The sequence below is a fragment of the Calidris pugnax genome, unplaced genomic scaffold (genome assembly GCF_001431845.1).
Source record: "Calidris pugnax isolate Ruff unplaced genomic scaffold, ASM143184v1 scaffold14, whole genome shotgun sequence".
In the NCBI taxonomy this organism is placed as follows: domain Eukaryota; kingdom Metazoa; phylum Chordata; class Aves; order Charadriiformes; family Scolopacidae; genus Calidris; species Calidris pugnax.
The window spans coordinates 1155087-1174893 of record NW_015090793.1 but is presented as its reverse complement, the minus strand read 5'-3'; the positions used below and the strand labels follow the sequence as shown (position 1 = coordinate 1174893).

The 19807-nt window shown below is 37.2% G+C and overlaps 1 protein-coding gene across 1 annotated transcript in view; it reads right to left on the bottom strand.

Annotated features, from left to right (window-relative positions):
- Positions 1-19807, bottom strand: part of SLC2A9 (solute carrier family 2 (facilitated glucose transporter), member 9) — a 164515-nt gene that overhangs the window by 57900 nt on the left and 86808 nt on the right. Inside the window, exons 10-12 of the mRNA XM_014966695.1 lie at positions 18869-18979; positions 7488-7589; positions 5622-5697 (exon numbers count right to left, since the gene is read on the bottom strand). Coding sequence (XP_014822181.1) covers positions 5622-5697; positions 7488-7589; positions 18869-18979 — 289 coding nt within the window. The remainder of the gene's footprint in view (positions 1-5621; positions 5698-7487; positions 7590-18868; positions 18980-19807) is intronic.

Sequence of the window (19807 nt, the reverse complement as noted above, 5' to 3'; positions counted from 1 at the left end):
GTATATTATTAAAACAGTCCACCTCCTCTCACCCTTTCATTTAATTAAAGACAGGCATCATACCTAACCTCCCCCACCATGGTTTCCTTTCCTGTCTCTGCAGCACTGCCTCCTCCATTTATTAAAACTGGATAGAAGGATGTTGCACTTAGAATATGCTTCTAAGGAAGAAATATTAATAAATCTCTTCATATAAAGATAGTGCATGCAAATGCTTTATGCCAAGTTTCCAAAGTTCTCAGGGTCTCACTGTGTCTTTGTCATGCTTATTTCCATTGGGAAGGTTATCCATGCCAACATTGTCCACGCCAACATTACTGTAATCCCCAATTAATCAGTTGATTGGGTTTTTTCCCCACATGTTCCGCCATCTGGGGTAAATCTCTTGACACATGGCAGAAGAGCAATTCTCTGGTTCAGCAACTGAATTTTTAATTTTTTTATACAAATTGGAACAGCATCAAAACCAAAGACTGAAAGACGCTCATCCCAGAATACATGGCAGCCTGGCTGGCAGGAGGGGGCACATCCCCGAAGGCAAATAAGGAAATTGCCCCTGGATTGGATACATTCTGGATCAGCTGGTTTTGCTGCTGCTGTTGTTTTTTGTTTTGTTTGGTTTTTTAACTGTTTGACTGGTAGATAAAAGGAGTCAATCTCCAACAACTTTATAAAACTATCTCCAATCACCCAATGGACACACATGTGTATAGATATTTTTCAATTAACCCAGCAAAATCAAAAATCATTTGTTTGCACAGCAACTGTTGCAAAGGCACAATAGATGACCTGGGAATTCAAGTAAATAGAGAAAAATAAGCAGAATCTACACTTTTTGTGTTTAAGTCAGATTTTAGTTTGGATTTCCTGAAAGAGACACAGATCCTGCAAGTGCAGCTCAACATGATTCAGTGTATATGAAGAGGCAGCCACATGGGTTTAACTGAGAGAGTAGCTTTTAGCTTTTCCTTTTTCCTTAAGTATTAAGCCAAGGTTAAAGAAGGAAGACATTTCACTTGTACCTAAGCCCACCTATCACTACCCACATTTCCAAGGAGCTACATATTACTTACCCGCTCAGTAAAGGCATTCCAAATCAATGCATTTGCTCATGATACCTAACCCAAACAGCACAAATGCTTCAAGGAAAACAAATGTTCTCTTACTATTTTTCTTCAATTTTTAATTTATTTTTTTTCTTACTGTCCCCTCAGGAGCCAGAACCAATCCCCTCAGTCCTTTCTTTTTACTCTTTGCTGGACGACAATTCTTCAGTTGAAATGTATCATGTACTTATTTCAGGATAACCATGAGACCAAGAAAAACATTTCCTTGAAGCTTCTGCTTTTTTCTTGAAGTGAAAACTGTAAAATTCTTTATTAATGTGTTCCCATAATCAAAAGTAATATTGGAAAACAGTATGTTTCTCTGCAACCAAATATCTTCACTTGTGCATAATTAACCAAATGGGCACAACGAAGCAACTGTTTGGAACAGCACAGCTCCTTAATCTATAAAACAATAAGCAATTTTTGAATTGCTTTGAATTCCTTCAGATTATGGATTTACTATGTTGAACATAAGGGTCCCTTTAATTTTTAGGAAATGCATGAAAGCTTTCTGCTGTTTCTCTTTTGATAAAAATGATGAAGTATCAAATCACACACACTCCTGGAAGTACCTGTTGTTAGCATTACTGTTTCTGTCCCCAGCAATATGCCTGAAAAAAACATCTGCAAGCTGAAAAGCCTAGTTCAGAAAAATGAAACAAAGAAAAAAACCCCACAGTTTATAGTAACAGCTGATCCTAGCTGTAAAGGAGCAGATGGGACTCATCCATATGCTATCACAAAGTGGGAGACCACATCTAAGCTATCAGGAAAGTATCAGATGTTCTAACAAGACATAAAATATTGTATTTTTAAAGGCAATTTTATGCTCAAGAAAGTTACAGCAGTATTCCTGATGTTATTTACTATTTTTAGATGGGATAATTCCAAGTACCGATAGCTCAATGAATGTAAACTGAATTCATCCTAAATGAAGATCTGTATCTGCAGAATCATAACAAACCATGTGGGATTTACTCTGAAGAATGCTGAAATGCTCTAAATAGCTACAGAAGGAATTAAATAGGATACTAAGGGTTAGTAATACCATTACAATAGTATATAAAAACATTAAAAATCTGCAACTTAGTAATAATGAGTATGCAATCAATTTTCTTGGGGAAAAACCCTTTTACTGACCAGAAAAGTGGGGCAGTTATTCCTAAACTTCAGCCTTGTCTTGTTAAACTACCAGACTGTTGCAAAAGAACACTAGATATTGAAGTGTGAAATTTTTCTGCTAAACGGGTGTCATAAAATATCACTGAGAAGAAAGCAATAAGAAATAGACATTCAGTCTGGAAAAATCTGAGGCAATAAGGTAAAAGTCTTCAAGATCACAAGAAACTTGAAGATGGAGGAAGGGGATCATTTGTTCTACTTCTTCCAGTGCAAGACCTAAAGGGACGAAAGCAAAGCAAAGGATGTCTTCATGTACAAGAGAGGTGGTTGACATGTAGATTTCTTTGCTAAAGGATGATAAAATTTTGCTTCAGACAGAGAATGAATATGTTCATGGAAGATCTCAGAAAGACCCTAAGCCGAAAAAAAAAAGTGTAGTGGTTCTAGAAAAGCATCTCGCCTGCTTGCCCTGCTCACACTTTTTTCTAGATACTCTCTAACAGTGACTGTATTGGACATGTGTTAAAAAACGTATTCTTTGCTACTTACTTCCTCTCCGTAAAACTCAAATATTAGTAGGAATTGAAATATAAGGTTAATTTTCAGCAGTTACTTTCCCATTTAAAGAAATTATGTTTCTGTGTACCATGACACTCCACAAAGATGATTAGGGGCCTGGAGCACCTCTCTTATAAGGACAGGCTGAGGGATTTTGGTCTTTTTAGTCTAGAGAAGACTGAGGGGAGATCTGATCAATGCTTATAAATGCTTAAAGGGAGGGTGTCAAGAGGATGGGACTGGTCTTTTTTCAGTGGTGCCCAGGGATAGGACAAGAGGAAATGGGCACAAACTTGAACATAAGAAGTTCCAGCTAAACATGAGAAAGAACTTCTTTACTTTGAGGGTGGCAGAGCACTGGAATAGGCTTCCCAGGGAAGTGGTGGAGTCTCCGTCTCTGGAGACATTCAAAACCTGCCTGGACATGTTCCTGCTCTGGATGGAGCTGCTCTGGACTAGATGATCTCCAGGGGTCCCTTCCAACCCCATATCATTCTGTGATTCCATGAAAAGAATTCCTGTAGAAAGTAAGTAAATAATATCGAACTATAGCTGTTTGTCTTGCATGTATCTGGAGACACTGCTCCAAAGAGAGTGCAAAGTACAGTAGAAAATCCTGAGTAGCATTGGTAAAAGGAAAGAAGCTAAGAGAAGAAAACCAGAATCCATTCTGAAGAATGGTGAGAGGAAGGTGAAATACAGAGGGTTAATCTTAATATACTGAAAATACAACATGTAAGAACATATTGATCTGCAAGTTATAAAAATCAGTGAAACATGTCTGTAATATGGGAAAAAATTGCAATTTGATTCAACTGATTTTTTAGAAAAAACAAAGGTATATGTTGCAAGCAGCTGCACTTACTTAAATTGTTTGAAGTTGTCAAGATGTTTCAAGTCAACATTTGACTTTCCTTAGGAATTCAAAATTCAAGAGCAGTTCTATTCCACAGAAGTCTTCTTTAAAAAAAAATAATCTCAGTCTAAGAAACATGTCTGCAACACTAGGGACTTTGGTGAACCTGAGATTTGTCCTTACAGAAGGACAAAGGGATTGCAAGACTGTTTGCACTATTTGCCTTGCAAGAAGAGCTGGAGGTGAGGAAAGAGAACAGTCTTCACAGGCCACCTACATTATGTGCATTGATGACCCTAGTCAAGCTATTTCACTCCATCCTTCTTCCAGTCAGTGAAGAAATAAGCACAGAGATTAGTGACAAACTGTTTTCCCAAAAGCAAGGGGAAAAGAAATATTTTGATCTCTCCATCTTCCTTTAAAACAGCATAATTTTTCGTCAGCTTTTCCAGAAGAGGATCCACAGCATTACAGCAATGTTTCATTAGAGTCACATGAGACATCAGCAACTCTTTCTTTCCCCAAATAAACCACAATCAATTAATTAGATCACTTCAGTGGTGAAGATGTATAAACAGCTGATTAATGTTTAATGTCAAACTCTTTATAAAGAAAAAGAGGCAATAAACGGTGCACGAAAAAAACGGAGAACTCAAGGGAACAGAAGTCTTACTTTCAGGTTTACAGCAGAACACCTGTGAAAAATCTCCTAAAACGCAGCTGATTTTTGTAGAGAACAGTTTGTGAGAGAATTTTTGAAAATTTTAACACTGTTTTGACATCTTATTCTGTACGTGAATTGAATCTGGATTAAATTCCTCTTAATCTATCTGCAAATAATTTAGGTTAACATTTCATTATCTAATAACTGCAGGATCCGATTCTGATCAAGCCTCTGAAGGCTAGAGCAACACTGTTTAGAAAAATACTACACTCAGGCAAGTATTTGCATATTATGCTTATCTACTAAAACGCGTTTTTCAAAGATATGATGCAATTAGAATCACAGGATAAACTAGGTTGGAAGGGACTTCTGGAGTTCAGCCTCGGGTCAAAGCAGGGCCAGTTGTTCATGAACTTGCCCAGCTGAATTTTGAGTAGCTTCAAGGATGGACATTTCACGGCCTCTTTGAGCAACATCTTCCAGTGCTTAACCAGCCTTGGTGTAATCTTTTTTCTCTTCTATCCAGACAGAACTGCCCTTGCTGAGACTGCTCTGGCCCTTTCATTCTACACTTCTGAGAAAGGTCTGGCTTTATTATTTTTTCATACCTTAAACATTCTTTGTTAAAGAAAATGAAATACAAAAATTACAACCAGTGAATACTGGATTGTGTACAAAGTTGTATCCAGCTCCATATAATCAAAACTGGGCTGGGAACATAGGTCTGATAAACTCATTGCAACCTACAAAAACATTGGATTTGAAATGCATGCAATCAGTAGAGAATGACAAGCAGCTCCACCATTGGGACATCCACCTTTTCCATCATCTTCCTGAAGAAAGTACGTGTAAACCCTCTTGCAAAACACTTCTCTATCTTTGGAAAGGGAGAGAAGAAAGAAACCAGACACAACTGTCCCCATCCTCCAGTGTCACATTTGCCCAGCATTAAACTGCTAACATAAGCATCGATAAATAAAACACTCAGCTTCCAGTCTGAGAGGATTTTTATAGATTTACAAAATCATAGCGGTAGCACAATAACAGCCAACAGTTTAATTTGGTACTGATTGCAATTTAGGCACTAGTTCTCAATTATGCTGACAACTGAGTGTGAATGCATGTGTAGATGGGTTTTTATCAAGAATGTTGCTGTCGCTTTGTGTTGCCATCACCTTTCATAGTCTTAGACCCCTTGTGGTCTTCAGATAAGGGTCAAATGAAGTTTCCTACAAGCAGTTTATTAACATAGTGCCAGCACAAAAATACCTCTGCTTTGGCATACAAAAAATGTGAAAAAACATAGACATACCTGGTCCAATGCAGAATGACGCAATGATTGCCAGGATGCAAAATATACTGAGGTAAGGAAGCCAATGCACAGTTTTCTGGGTAGATAAAGAGACATTCATGTTAAGTATATTGTATGTATCACCAATATTTAAAACAAACAAAAAAAAAATCACAGAAAATAGATAGTGTTTTCCATTCTGTTTCAGAATTTAGTCTAGCATTTCTTTATTCAGACTTCTAAATGACAGGAACTTGAAATATGCTGAGTAATTTCTACTGAGTTTTCAGGACACTGTTTCTTAACCATGTATGTGAATGCTTAACAATAATACTAATAAACGGGAAAAAAACCATGGATTCCCATTCCTTTCTCTCTTCATCAGTGGATTTTTCCATTACCAAAGTGTAAATGCCATTTTTATTAGACTTTACTATTTTTGCAAAGTTAGTTAAGATACATATAACTGTAGTATCACCAAAACATCACCTTGAGTGGCACCGTAAAAATATACTTGCTAAAATAGGTAATTATTTACGTATTCAAGACCCCTATTTTCCAATGCTGCTTCTCTTTCAGTCTGTGTTACTCCTTTCATTATGTGGAAAACATGGTCTCCTGGGCATTAACATTAACCAAGAGACTTGAGATCTATCAAAATTACACATTTTGCGTTGCACACCTGAATGCAGATCCAAGGTCTCTAAAGGCACAGAGACAGAGAAGGTGCAAATATGGAGTAGATACAAGCCAAGCCAAGATCAAGCCATTTTGTACCCTGGTCCATTGTCCAAAGCACCATCTAATCTCTAATACTTAACACCTTGAGACACTTCTGAAAGGGTGTAAAGCCGAAAGGTTCTCAAACTTCAGAGGTTTAAAATAGCTGAAGGTCCTTACACATCAAACTAGGTTTTTTACAAGATTTGGAAGGGAATTTTTCACTCAGCATACAAAACTGGCAGCAACATCCCTCTTCTGGAGAACTGTCTTATAGTTGTCATGACAGGTATGTGGAGTAAAGCTTTATTGTGCTGTACTTACAGGTCAGTCAAATCAAACTTACTGGCATATTGCTAGTCAAACTGACTTACTGACTCTCCTCAACCAGGAAACAAGATTTGGAAGTCAGATTAATGGCATGACATGGGAATCAATGGCAGCAGAAAAACAGCTTGATAAAAGACCACCCAAAACCATACCATTGCAGACTGTTAGCTGTACTTCTCAAAAGCACTCAGGAACAGATAGAAACTGCATCATTATGAAAACAGAAGCTAAACAAGGAAAAATGTCTCAAGGCCAGTATTTAGAAGGGTTTAATAATACTCCTCTGACCATTTGAAATAACTGGGGAACTGACTGATGATAATATCTGAGAACTTAAATGCAGGTGTTCTGCAAAGGCTAAGTCTTTATATTTTCAGTAAAAATATCAGAAATATAACTTGAAAGAAACATCAAACATGGAAATCTTTTCACTACTGGAAAAAACATCTAAACTTAAGAATAAGGATGACAAAATATGAAAGAAATCTCAAAATGACTGCATTATAAACAAAAATAAAAACACAGCATATGGGTAAACTATTTACCTAACTATGGGTAAAACTGTCTTCTTATGCATGAATCTTGGAGTTAAGGAGACCGAGCATGACAAAGCCTCTATGGCTTTTTAATGCAAAAGCTGCTATGGCTAACCACAGTACTTTGAAATCAACAGATATTGTTTACAACAATAAGCAAAACACAGACATTTGAATCTTTATGTCAAGCTGATTAAAAGGACTGGCTTATGTAGGAATGCCGAGACAAATAGGTATTGAGCACCTGGTGTTTAAAATAGGCAAATGAAAGAATAAAAATAGGTAGTGCCCATAGTGTTACCTGTAAAGTCAGAGAGACGGTAAGCACTGCGAAGAAGACAATCATCAGCCCAAAACCCCCGATGAGAAGAGGCCTGCGTCCCAGCCGTTCAATAACTAAGCCCTGGAAAACAAAAAGTGGCATTTGACTTCCTTGATAAAGCACGGAAAGACTCAGACCATGTTATATGTTCTCCTAGTAAGTACAAACATCAAAAATAAAACCATGAGAGCTGATTTTATACTATGTTACGATGTGTTCATAATTGTGTTCACGATTATGTTTACACAATTTAACCTCTTTGAAAAAACAAACCAGCACAGCATCAGCATCCTTATTTGAAACTGCTGGAAAAAACTAGAAAACCATCAAAGCAGTACTTGGTATTAGTTTTACGCCTGGATTTCCTAGTACAGAACAAATATGACCATACAGATATGAAAAACATGTAACTGGTAAATTCAAGTTTCATGTTAGCATGGTGGATTTCAAAGTTACTAGTACATTTAACTTCTCGTGCCACTATTTAATAGTGAAATAAGCACTGTACATTAGCTATATAAAAATAATTAATGTGACGATAAGTAACTGAAGTTTGATTTATTTTTTCAGGCATAAATCATCACAGAATCATAGAATGGTTATAGCTAGAAGGGACTTTAAAAACCATCCAGTTCCAACTTCCCTGCCATGGGCAGGAACACCTCCCACTAGCCCAATCCAGTCTGCTCTTGAACACTTCCAGGGACTGGGGAGAGGGGAAATAAAAAAAATAATTGTACATTGAATAAATGGCTATTTCTTAATTTCAACATCTCTCTGAATTTAAGCTTAAAAAGTTTAACATTCAAGATTAAAAGTTTTTTAGCACAGATTTATTTTTTTAATTAATCTAAAATTTATTTTTAATTTCTTTTTCTGTCCTAACACAGAAAAAAACATTCAGTTGTGATGTAATTGTATTGTACTGCAATTACAATAGTTAGATAAAATAAATCTATCTGCCAGAAAACTTTGCTCAGACAAGGTATGGTAACACTGATGCTTGTGCACTCATGGACTTTTTGAATTTATACTTAGCACCTGAACATAAATCAGCTTCACTAAAAGCAATGAGAAATTCTGTATACTTATCTGCTAAAGAAGAGCACTATGAAGAGTTTCTTGAAAAGTTGTAATATGAAACTATCTTTAGTTTAGTAATATGAAACTATCTTTAAATGGCTTTAATATTAGCCATTAAAGTAGGCTAATATATATGTTAGGTCATGACATCAAACATACTATCCCCATTGATAACTACTATAACTATGGATTACACTTGGCTTTCTTGTGAGAAGGATAAAACAATTTTATGAAGCCCAAAACGTACCACTTCAAATAAGTTCAAGTCAGAAACAGTCAACTGTTTGCCACATCATTGCTTACTGGAGACTGAAATCCCCCTTTCACACCTTCCTCAAGAAAAAGGTAAAATCAGCAACTAAAATGAAACCTGGAGTAACAGCCTTAATTCTGGAAGACATAGCGAGCGCCTAGAAGAAACGTGTTAAAGGAAAGTACAAAGTCACCCGGGCAAGAAACGCCTTGTGCAGAGAACGCTTCATCCACAGCACCAGATCCACCAGCAGATGTTAGGACCCAGCTGAGCTGGACTTCCACATCTCAGACACGCACCGTGACGCTGCACAACATGGAAAGCAGCTCTGGGGCGAGCTTTAGCTTGCTTTATTTCTTTGAATGAGGAAATATACTCATTTTGACAGCTTCCACAGCCTCCATAATACAATTTATTTCAGAGCCGTGTTTAAAATAGGCCCACACTGATGTTATTAACATATCACATTGTGCTCACGGGGTCCAGATGTTCCAAAGCTGCAATGGCTGCACCATCAAAACCTCTACAAGATGCCAAGTATTTTCCGCTATGATTAAACAATTAATCTTGCAAACACATGTGGCCACACACACACTTAACCAAGAGGCCTTTTCAATGGCTATGAGGGGTGAAACATTATTTGAAGGGTCCGTAAGAAGATGGAGGCTTCTGCACTAAATGCCTCACGTGTAATTTGATATGAATTACACCCTCAGAATAGATGCTGCACGTGTAATTTGACATACCAGGGAATTTGCCTTATTTTTTTTAATTCTGGATTGGTGGTCGTGACTAAACAATCTTGGTGTTACAGCAGCTGGTGTTTTTTATATTAAAACAGGGTAAGGGATGAATGTTTCTCCTAGAGAGAAAAAGGTTCATAGATGGCTCTCAGAAAGAGCAAAACATGGGGAAAAAGTGCTAGATGGTTTCTGGTTGTAAAGCTCAAAGAAAACCAAACCCTAGTAAAGGAGGACAGGAAGGACTAAGTCCTCTGAAAAAATGTGTGTAGGCACTTGTGCCTGTATGCCTTGAGAAGAAGTAGTCTGGACATATTTGGGCAAAACTAGGTGGGTTGGTGAGGAACTCTCAGCTTTAACTGAGAGCAGCCACGCACAGATACAGCTACAGCGGATGTGCAGGCTCCATATCCTTTTTACAGAAAAGAATAATAGTTTCTAATACATTTAAATTCTTTTTTATTCAACAACAATTTGGGAAGAAATAAAGCAAATGCATGTGCAGTCATTCTTTTCCCTGAGATGATGCCAGGTTTCCCAAGCATTCATCATTGCTATTTATTTAATACAGTAGCAATAAGGAACTTGAATGCCTCAGCTTCTGGGCACTCCCTGCAGTTTCTGCCCCAGAGAATTTACAATCACAATTCTTGGTTAAATTTCTTGTGATTGATGGAACGGACCAACATTGTTCACTGGAAAAAGTAAGAAATTTTGTCCTTATTCACAGGGATGCTGTGATGTACCAGAACGGGGAACTGTATAATCGTTTCCAAGGTTGATATGAAGTTAAGTACACTGACAACACTAAGACATCTAGGAAATACAGACTTGGAAGGCTTCTCAATTAGATGTAATTAAATTGCATGGTTTTAGGGAGAAAAATGCCTACTTCCATTTCAAAGTTAGGGATACCTCTAATTTGTTCAAATGTGTGACCTACTGCTTGTACCACCAGCTCCAACCCAACAAAAGACCTCTGCTTATGGCACAAATTCAGGACACCAGTCTCTGCTGAAATGGGACACTACACACCATCAAGCCCATGAAAAGTCAAGCGCAACAATCAAAACAATATTCTCTACCTGGATATGAACTGCAAAGATGTGGGCTCGTGAAAGGCAGAATGTGTGTTTGGGAAGAGCATGGGTCTGTGGCTTTGCTGGTCAGGAGGCAATGCAGAAGCATCCCAGGGCCCACTGGCAGACAAAGGTTGCTCAACTGGGAGCCAATCCACAACGGAAAAGTCCCTCAGGAGGCACCATCTTTCATCAAGGCCGAAAAGGTTTTTTGAATCGTTTAAGCCCACAGACACACCAAGCTATTTAGGTCTACAGTATTTCTGACTAAAGTTTGATTTCTTTTTGAGGATTTTTTAAGAAAACCTATGGCAATACATTAGTACCTCAAATTTCTCTGCTGAACTGTTTGTTCCCCTTCTCTTGATGGAAAAAACAAAGCTCAGATAGACTCTGAAGTTTCAGCAAATACTTGAAAAGAAAGGTCTAACATGTCTTCTATAACAGCAAGTTTCCCTGGTGAAAAGAATGCTGCTTTTGAGGTTATAAACAGACAACAACTTCATTTTTAGTTATGATTATACAAATCCAAAACTTGTTAACTTGCAAAACCCACTAAGATGTTTATGACTCATAAGAAGTGGAAGATGATTCACCAGTTTTCAAGTATTTATAGCTCTGAATGCTCCACTGGTATGCGCTGGTAACTGTTACCTATTGAGGACCTATAACAAGTCAAAATATATTATATGGTAGAGTAAATGAAATAACAAGAAATTTAGTATATACTCAAGTTCAGACAAAAAAAAAAAAGAATCTTACAACTGTTCTCTGTGACAGCACACTGAGTTATGTGCCAAATTGTGTAGGCTGATGCTTGTTTATGTGTTATCATAAACATGCACTTGTAGAAGCCTATACCCAAGTCCTGGTAATTAACACAGCTGAAATTCCTGAAAATGTGTAAAAAAATATTACAACCAAAATTCTCTCAACACAAACGTTTGGTGATAAAAAGGCAATCGATATGCAAACTAAGTTAACAGTTCACACAACTTACTTTTGTCTGGCAGGAAACACTTGTGAATAAAGTTAAAAAAGCAAATGTCAATCTTTTCCCTTGAGTCAACTGCAGATACCGGGGCTGACATAATGAAAGCAGAGTGCATTAAAAAAGACCAGACAAGCTTCTCTGGGTAAAATGAATTTGTAAGCATGTTCTACAGCCCAAACAGGAGGTCATGGAATACTATTCCCTACTTATTTCCTGGCCCTAAATTATACTAAGAAAACCCTATTAGATTTTCTTGATGTCTCAGCTCCGTAAATAAGTTTGATCTATACACTAACATCAAGAGCAGCCACACATTTTCTCATGTATTTTAGACATGTCTGATTAAGACTGTATGTCTAGATTCAGACTTAATGTGACACGCTAACGCTGTGTTATTTCCATTTTAAATATCAGGATTGAAATGGATAATCACATTTATATCACTGTCAGGTCTATTTATGACACAATATGTAGTATCTTGCATCCAGGAAAAGGAGAGGAACAGAAGACTGAGGGTTATAAACTATTTTTTTGATTCATATTTTTATGTATATCCACTAGTCTACTGTATGAATTATACAGTTGTAAAACAAAGAAATTGATTATTTTATTTAAGTACCTATAATGAAACTTACAGGCCTTGCACCAAGTTTGACAACATAAGAACAAGTCATAAATGAATCTGTGCTTATCCCGGCTCTCACATCAGTTTGCCTGTATCTGTGTTAATGCCACAACAGGATAAGATCCTACACATCTTCTATAGGCGCCAGGCAAGGGATTACTTTTTAGCAAAGGGTGGAATTGATTGCTAGATTTCTAAGCTCAGTCTGAACTATCTTGCAGGAAAGCAGCCTTAATCAGCTTCCCTTGGCAGTGAAATTTTCCATTCACTAAAGAGGGTCTTCATATTCAATGCCAGCTGGACCAGCATGACCAAGATGCAGCCCATGCAGGGATTTGCTCGAGCTGGCCACTTTTGCCTCTGCAGCACAAACCCCCTCATTACTTTATTCCTATTGTGTCCCTTCAGTAGATATGTTTGAAACAAAGCTCCTACTGTTGATGATTTATTTGTTAAATGCACTAAGTTCTGTCTTGTGTCAGGTTCATATTAGAAAGGCTAGACGAGATCCTGACCTCGATCTATGATGTCATCATGGCTGGTGCTTCATTTTCTATTGATGGTATTTGAATGTTCTGTTGCAGATCATCATTAATAAATTTGGGAAAAAATTACTTACAGGCTTTCTATTTTTTTTAAATACTCAAAAGCAGGAGATATGTCTTTAAAACTTTCAGTTTCTGAGTATATCCCGCTGAAGGATTTGTACTGGACAAATACAGTCGTTAATCCACTATGCCTTGAGTCTTAGACGTGGCGTTGTAAGGCAGACCTTCAAAAGGAGACTTTTTCTCTCAGAAGGCACTACATCGTTACTTCAACACATGTAATCTTTGTCTACCCAAAAGCTCAAGTGTTATGAAATGATTAAGAAGAAATAATGTCTTTGTCAACACAGTCATGCTCTGAGATTCACCCTGCAGTGAAAATGTGCCCATACGCACTTTGGCCATTGACAAATACCATGTCCTGGGAAGCTGCTGGGTCACTATCTCTTTGCTACTGCTGATTCTTTCTGATTACATTTTGTGCAGTACAATGACATAAATCTGAGTATTTTTCCACTCACAAATTTGCTCCATAAAGATTGTACACGTTTACATTTGAGATCTGGAATGAGGATGAATTTGTGACTAGGGAGTAATTAGTGACTCTCTGCATCTGAAAGAATTCAGTATCTTATATTCCAAATGAATCACTGAGGTTTTTTTAGATTTCACTTATTAGACATACTTAGCAGTGCTTTCGTAGGACTGAGCAAAGCATATGTAAATGATCTAAAAATTCATGCAATTGAAATTTTCTATGGGCAAAACAAATCAGTGTGGTAGGCAATTTTAGAAGCCAACTGTTTGCTCATGTAGACAACTATTTATGGCTTCTTAAAATTAGAGATGATGAGCTGTATAAATATTTCTCTTGGATAAAATTAATGGTCTTCAGTGCCAGGTAACTTTTTCCCTCAAATCAATATGCAGTAGCATATTGACTAAAGACTGTTTTTTCATCTCAAAATTTATTAGTTAAAATGAGGCTTTGATGATGATGATTAATGAAAACTCCAGAAATGTTGTGAGCTGATGGCAATATCTGAGATTGCTAGATCTGGGCAGAAAGAGTACCTATCTTCTGTTACGTAGGGAGAAGGAAGAGAGGGTCTTGTTTTCATCCTACCCAAAACACTGGGATGAATTATTAACCAATCAAATAATCTGACAGCAGCTAGAGGAGATGAAGGTGATAAGAACAGCCAAAACAGATTTGCTCAGTGCAGATCGGTGTGACTTCTTTCACTGTCGGGGAGGAAGCTGAGTTGATAGAAAGAAAATTAAAAACATGATAGATTTTGACTTCAGTGAGCCTTTTGACACAGTTCCACATGACATTTTGCATTTGCGTATATGATTTTTTCCTTCCTGAAGTGCAGTACTGGGTGCATTTCTTTCCTGAATTTTATCTTAACAATTTCAGGCCACATGTCCAATTTCTTATGATCTTTCATAATTGTTGCAAATACTTTAAGTTTCTCCTTTGGAGATTTTGAATGACATAGTTGATTATAAAGGCTATTTGTTACCTCTCCCATATTATTAATGGATATTTTTATGATTAATTGACATAGGACAAAGCAGTACAGTATCCCACTTGATATTTTTCTGTGACAGTGAAGATAGTTTTGCAGTTAGCTGAGCATCCGCACTGCTATCATTTCATCCAGCTCATACGTACTGTATCTCACATTCTCTAATCTCAGCTTGATGGACTTTTTCATACAATATGTATTAAAAACTGTGAAATTCTTTCATTTAAAGAAATATATCTTTAGGATGCTGTGTGTTCTAAAAACATACAAAAGTTGCAAAGTAACTTTTCCAAGGAAAAAGAAATCTGTCCAGGCTATTAAAGGCCAAGGTATTAGCTTCTAATTCTAGTACTCCTTGAGCGACAGCTTGTGAGGGTGAAGGGAGCAAAAGACAAAAATGTCATGTTTGTCCTATTCTTGAACTCTCCTCTACTTACTGGCTATTAGGGACTAATTAGGGACAGGTGAGGGCTGATTCTAACCTAGTGCAAACAACATCACATGGGACTGTTCTAAAAGTCTTACTAAAATCAGAGCATAACAAAACTTCCTCAAAGTCCTCAATATTAATGTATCCCCATTTATTGCACTTGCTATGACTGGCTCTCATTGGAATGTATTTCTTCCCGTTCTGACCCCAGTGGAGTTACAGAGTTTCAATGAGGATATCTTGCTTTACCCTTTGGACACCACAGAGGAAATGTGTTAGGGATGAACCCCTTGTGGAGTGCCCTTGTTTTAAGATGTGCCATGCCCTTAGCAAGGAATCCCTTCTTGCATGTTAAGATCTATTAACGTTAAAAGAAACACAGAACAAGTCTAAGAGCCCTGTTCTGTATCCCAAAGCAGAATAACATCGTCTCACCTAAGAAAGCTGGCTTCCTTGACTTCTGTGTGACACTGCAAAGGATTTCCTATGTTCTTTTATGGTTTACTACTGAATTATATTTTAATTCATTCCAGGATTTGCGCAGCTTGTTGCTGTCACAGGCTTTGGAAGGCACTTTAGTAACACCTTGATGCATCACCTTACAGGAAATGCTTAAGGCATAATTTTCTCAATATAGTCATAGCTAGTCTCTTTCTGTGAACGTTATATAAAGACCAAACGTGCTGCCACAGATGGCAAAATTGGATGTAGGATGCTTAATTTGAATAACATTCTCTTTTACTCTATGGTGGTTTCAGCAGGGGGGAGGAGTCTTTTCACACATTTACTTCTGTCTCTCTTTCCATTCAGCCTGTTGCCTTGTCAAAGAATGGCATTGGCAAATGGTTCTTTCTGTCCACTAAGAGTAAGACAACTAAATTAAATTAACCTCAATTACTAAAAATTACCAAAAAAGCCATAGTAACCAATCTTATTAAAGAACAACTAAGTTTGTGGAGTCCCCTTACTGAAAGATTTGAAGAACAGACTTCTAAGAAACAAATATTTGCCAGGGAATTATTTAGGTATATTCCATTGAGCTCAAAAGCACGGCTTTATGTTAGATAACTTACTGCTGCAACACATCTATGAGTAGAAAATCTATTCTGTGTTTCATTCCAGAGGATACCAAACTTGTTCAGAAGCAAACTGAAATTAATGGCGCTCTCATTAAAAAATAGCTTGTCTAGCAAGTCCCCTAAACTGAATCCGTGTTCAGTACAATGGGTGGAGAAATATACAATTAACCAAAAAATACAGAGAAAGGTTGTATCCTTTCCACAGAGAGAAGCCAGGACACCAAGTACACAATACTACAACACAGTAGTATTTCATGAAGTAAATTAGGAAGGGATGGTGTAAGCAGGAGTTGTGGCCAAATTATATTAATTTAAGGAAAATGGTGATGCGTATGTTTAACTTTTCAATGTCTTGTTTATGTGTTTTTTGCTCAAGAGGAAGAGGGATGGAGCTGTAAGCAAAGCATGCTACTAGCAGGCATATCATGTGATCTGGGGCAATACAGAGCTATAAAAAGGATGGGATGCTATTTGCCTTTCCTCAAGGACCACATCAACATTATTACTATTATGCTGCTGCTCCCAGAAGACATATTAAAGGGAGACTTTCAAATTTTTCCACAGTTAGAACGGTATTTTATCTCCTAAATATTACTTTGCTTCTCTATTAAATATATCTATTTGAATCTTTTCATATGGGCCTCATCAACGGAGCTCATCAATACCTAAGTATTCTTACTCAGAGTCTCATGACTACCTAATATATGCATAATCATCAGAGAAGGTACATGATTTCATTGTGGACCTCTCCAATAGTTATTTCATTTACAAGAACAAAAACTCTACTTCTGTTACTCATAGAGGAGCATCTACTGAAATCCTGCAATTTATTGTTAATAAAATCTGGTTTCTGCTAGAAAGCACAATACAGGAAAAAATAACAGGAAAATTAAGATCTCCCCTTGCTTTGTCCTGCTTCTTCCCTCTGAGTAGCACATAAGACATATGCACCTGACTTAATGCTGCCAAATAGATTTTTTTTTAAAAAAAGAGGCAAGAAGCTGAGAGGTTGGGAGTGGGAGGAAATCCTCCATCCCCCTTTTTCAACCATGAAAAACATTTAGAGAAAGTTTCTTGTAGAAACGACGAGCTGCAAAGCGTTCAACTGAAAAACCAAATTCATGCTATTGTTCTTTTAAACAGCAGCAATGAAACATTTATGAAGATTACTGAAATAAAATTAAGGCTGCAAAGCAGCATTTTACTTGAACTGAAAGAGCAAATTTGAAGGCAGTGAAGATATCAATACATCAGCATTTCCAGAGGCACTGCAAATAGCTTAAACAGAAAAAGTATTAAAAACACTCCTCTTGGGCATAAAAAGAAGTTACCACACATACCAGGAACCAAAGCAGACACATCCACCTCATTATGTATGAACAACATGCTCTGAATAAGCCCCACAAACTGATAGCACAGAAGGAACTGAAAAGATGACAGACCCTATTTATAGAATGGCTTTAATATTATGGAATCATCTCCATGTAATTTTCATCTGTTTCCACAAAAAAGAGGTGTATTCTTGACTTAGATCACTGGCAGAATTATCATTATTATTTTTACATATACCTTAAACAAAGAAGCATTTCTGCAGTATCACAAAATTGTAAGAGGTAGAGATTCCCACACTTCACTATTTCCACCTATGAAAAAGAATGTCCCTAAATAAAGATAAGATGGTTTATCCAAAAATAGATTTGTGGAAATTTACAAAGATCAGAAGAAGATCTTTGTGACCTTTGCGAGTCCTTATGTCCTAGAGTATAAGAAAATATACTTGATAGTTGGATTTAGTTTAACATTTTATAGGTCACAAGCAGATGCTCTCCCACTGGAAAAGGATGGAGTTTTTTGCCAAAACCATTCTCTGACATTTAAAAATGCTTGTCTGGTGTGTCCAGTGTTGTGCAAATACAATTGATATAGACTAAGGAAAAATTCTAACAAAGAAAGAAAAGAGTATTTACTTGTTTGCAACTTTCCATTTCAAAGACCTCTCCCATTGTTCCTTATTTATTTCAGTGCAAACAGAAATGTATTTCCTTTAGCAATTAATGGTGCATTCACCTACTCAACCTTTCTGGTTTAGTTTGCTTGTTTAGTGTAATTATTTTTTTTTCCTAGTCAACTTTTCAATTTTGAAATAGGAAAGAAAAAAATGCACCTTTTTTTTTTTTTTCTATTTTTTGTCTATTAAACTTCTTCTTCTATGTTCAGTGCCTGGCAAAGGTACACAACCTGCTCAGGAGCTCACGTGTTAAGAAGGGATGCCTCCTTGCCCTCGGTGAATGAGACAGCAGAATTTAACACAGCATGGGACAACCTTGTTCTAGCATGTTGGCTGGCTTTTCCAGCAAGCTGGATTATGAACATTTACTCCCATATTTTTAACTGGCTGAAGAATTTTCCTCACTGTTCATAAGCTGCTAGAGAGAACATGTCATTAAAACATGCCCAGTAATACATACGGCTGTTTCTGGGATCCACACTGGACTCACCTCACTGTACTATGCCTGAGCCTTCCCCAGCAGGCACAGAAGAGGACTCTGAGATGTGAATAAACTGCTACCAGGTGAAGTCACTTATGAGTTATCACTTAATATACTTCAGGCCTTGCTGTTCCTGCCTTCTTCCTCTTCACTCATACAAAGAGCCTCAAGATGTATCAACTTTTTATGCTCCTTTTTTGTAACTAGACAATATCCTCTTAAAAAAAATATATCCTAAGCCAAAAAACTGGGTTTAGGATTAAACCTAGAAATAATATTTCACTGAATTTCACTGAATTTTAGAGTTGGAAGGGACCATAGAGATCATCTAGTCCAACTCCCCTGCTGAAGCAGGATTGCCTAGAGCTAGAGCATGTTACTCAACTGCTTTATCAGCCATTACACTTAATCCTTAATATTTGTTTATATTTTAACCTGTGGTAAGGGAATAAAATCAGAACTTTAAATATCAACCAGGTTAATGGATTTTTATAACCATACTTACAGAAAAAACAGCAGCCAGAGTCTCAACAGCACCAGTACTTAGGGTAACGTAGGGGATTGTTTCATGATTGATCCCAGCTTCACTAAAGATGTTGTTTGTGTAGTACCAGATCTGTGTCAGAGAGAAGAAAATGAGTTATTAATCGTTACATAGCATACATTAATAGCTTGGACTACAAGATACTGGCATTCAGTTCAAGCATCTGATCTGCCAGAAACCAGACTTGTTAAAACACTGAGCACCCCTGAATGATCGAGGGCTGGGACAACAGATGAAGGAAAGGTGCAGATTTCAGGTGGATTAGTCACAACACGGCCGCTGTGCTTCTGCTTGCAGACCTCGGTAGAATTACAAGCAGCTTTAACTCAATTTAGCTTAATTCACTTTAGGAGTAAATAAAAGAAACTCACTTTAAGCTTGAACAAAAGGATACAAATAGGTTTCATGTGGCTGAGCCCCACTGCTCAAAAAGCAGGATTGGGTGGTTTTATGGAATACTGCAATGGCACCTAACAACAGAGAACAGGGAAGAGATGCTGAGAGGCACTGCAAGAACTGCTCCTTTTCAGACAGAAGGTGTGAAATTTATCTCACTTTAACCTCAGTGCAGTGTGGACATCTGCAGTCAAGCCATCACCCTAATCTCTCTATTATCAACAGAAAGAAAAGGTATTTTTAGAGTGAGAGCTGTTTGGTGAAAAGTAAAAAGCTGCTTTTAGGTTGAAGTGAATCATAGGATAATGGACAGACACACAGCTACCAGACTAGAAGAAGGCTTTTGTGTTTGTTCAGTAAAACCATACCCAGTGATGACAATATCCAGACAGAGAATATATATATTTAACATAACAACTCTGCTAAGTATCGAAGCTGCATCGCTATCACAAATAAAGACTGAAGACCATGTTGTATTTATGTTGGGCTCAAGGTGACAAAAAG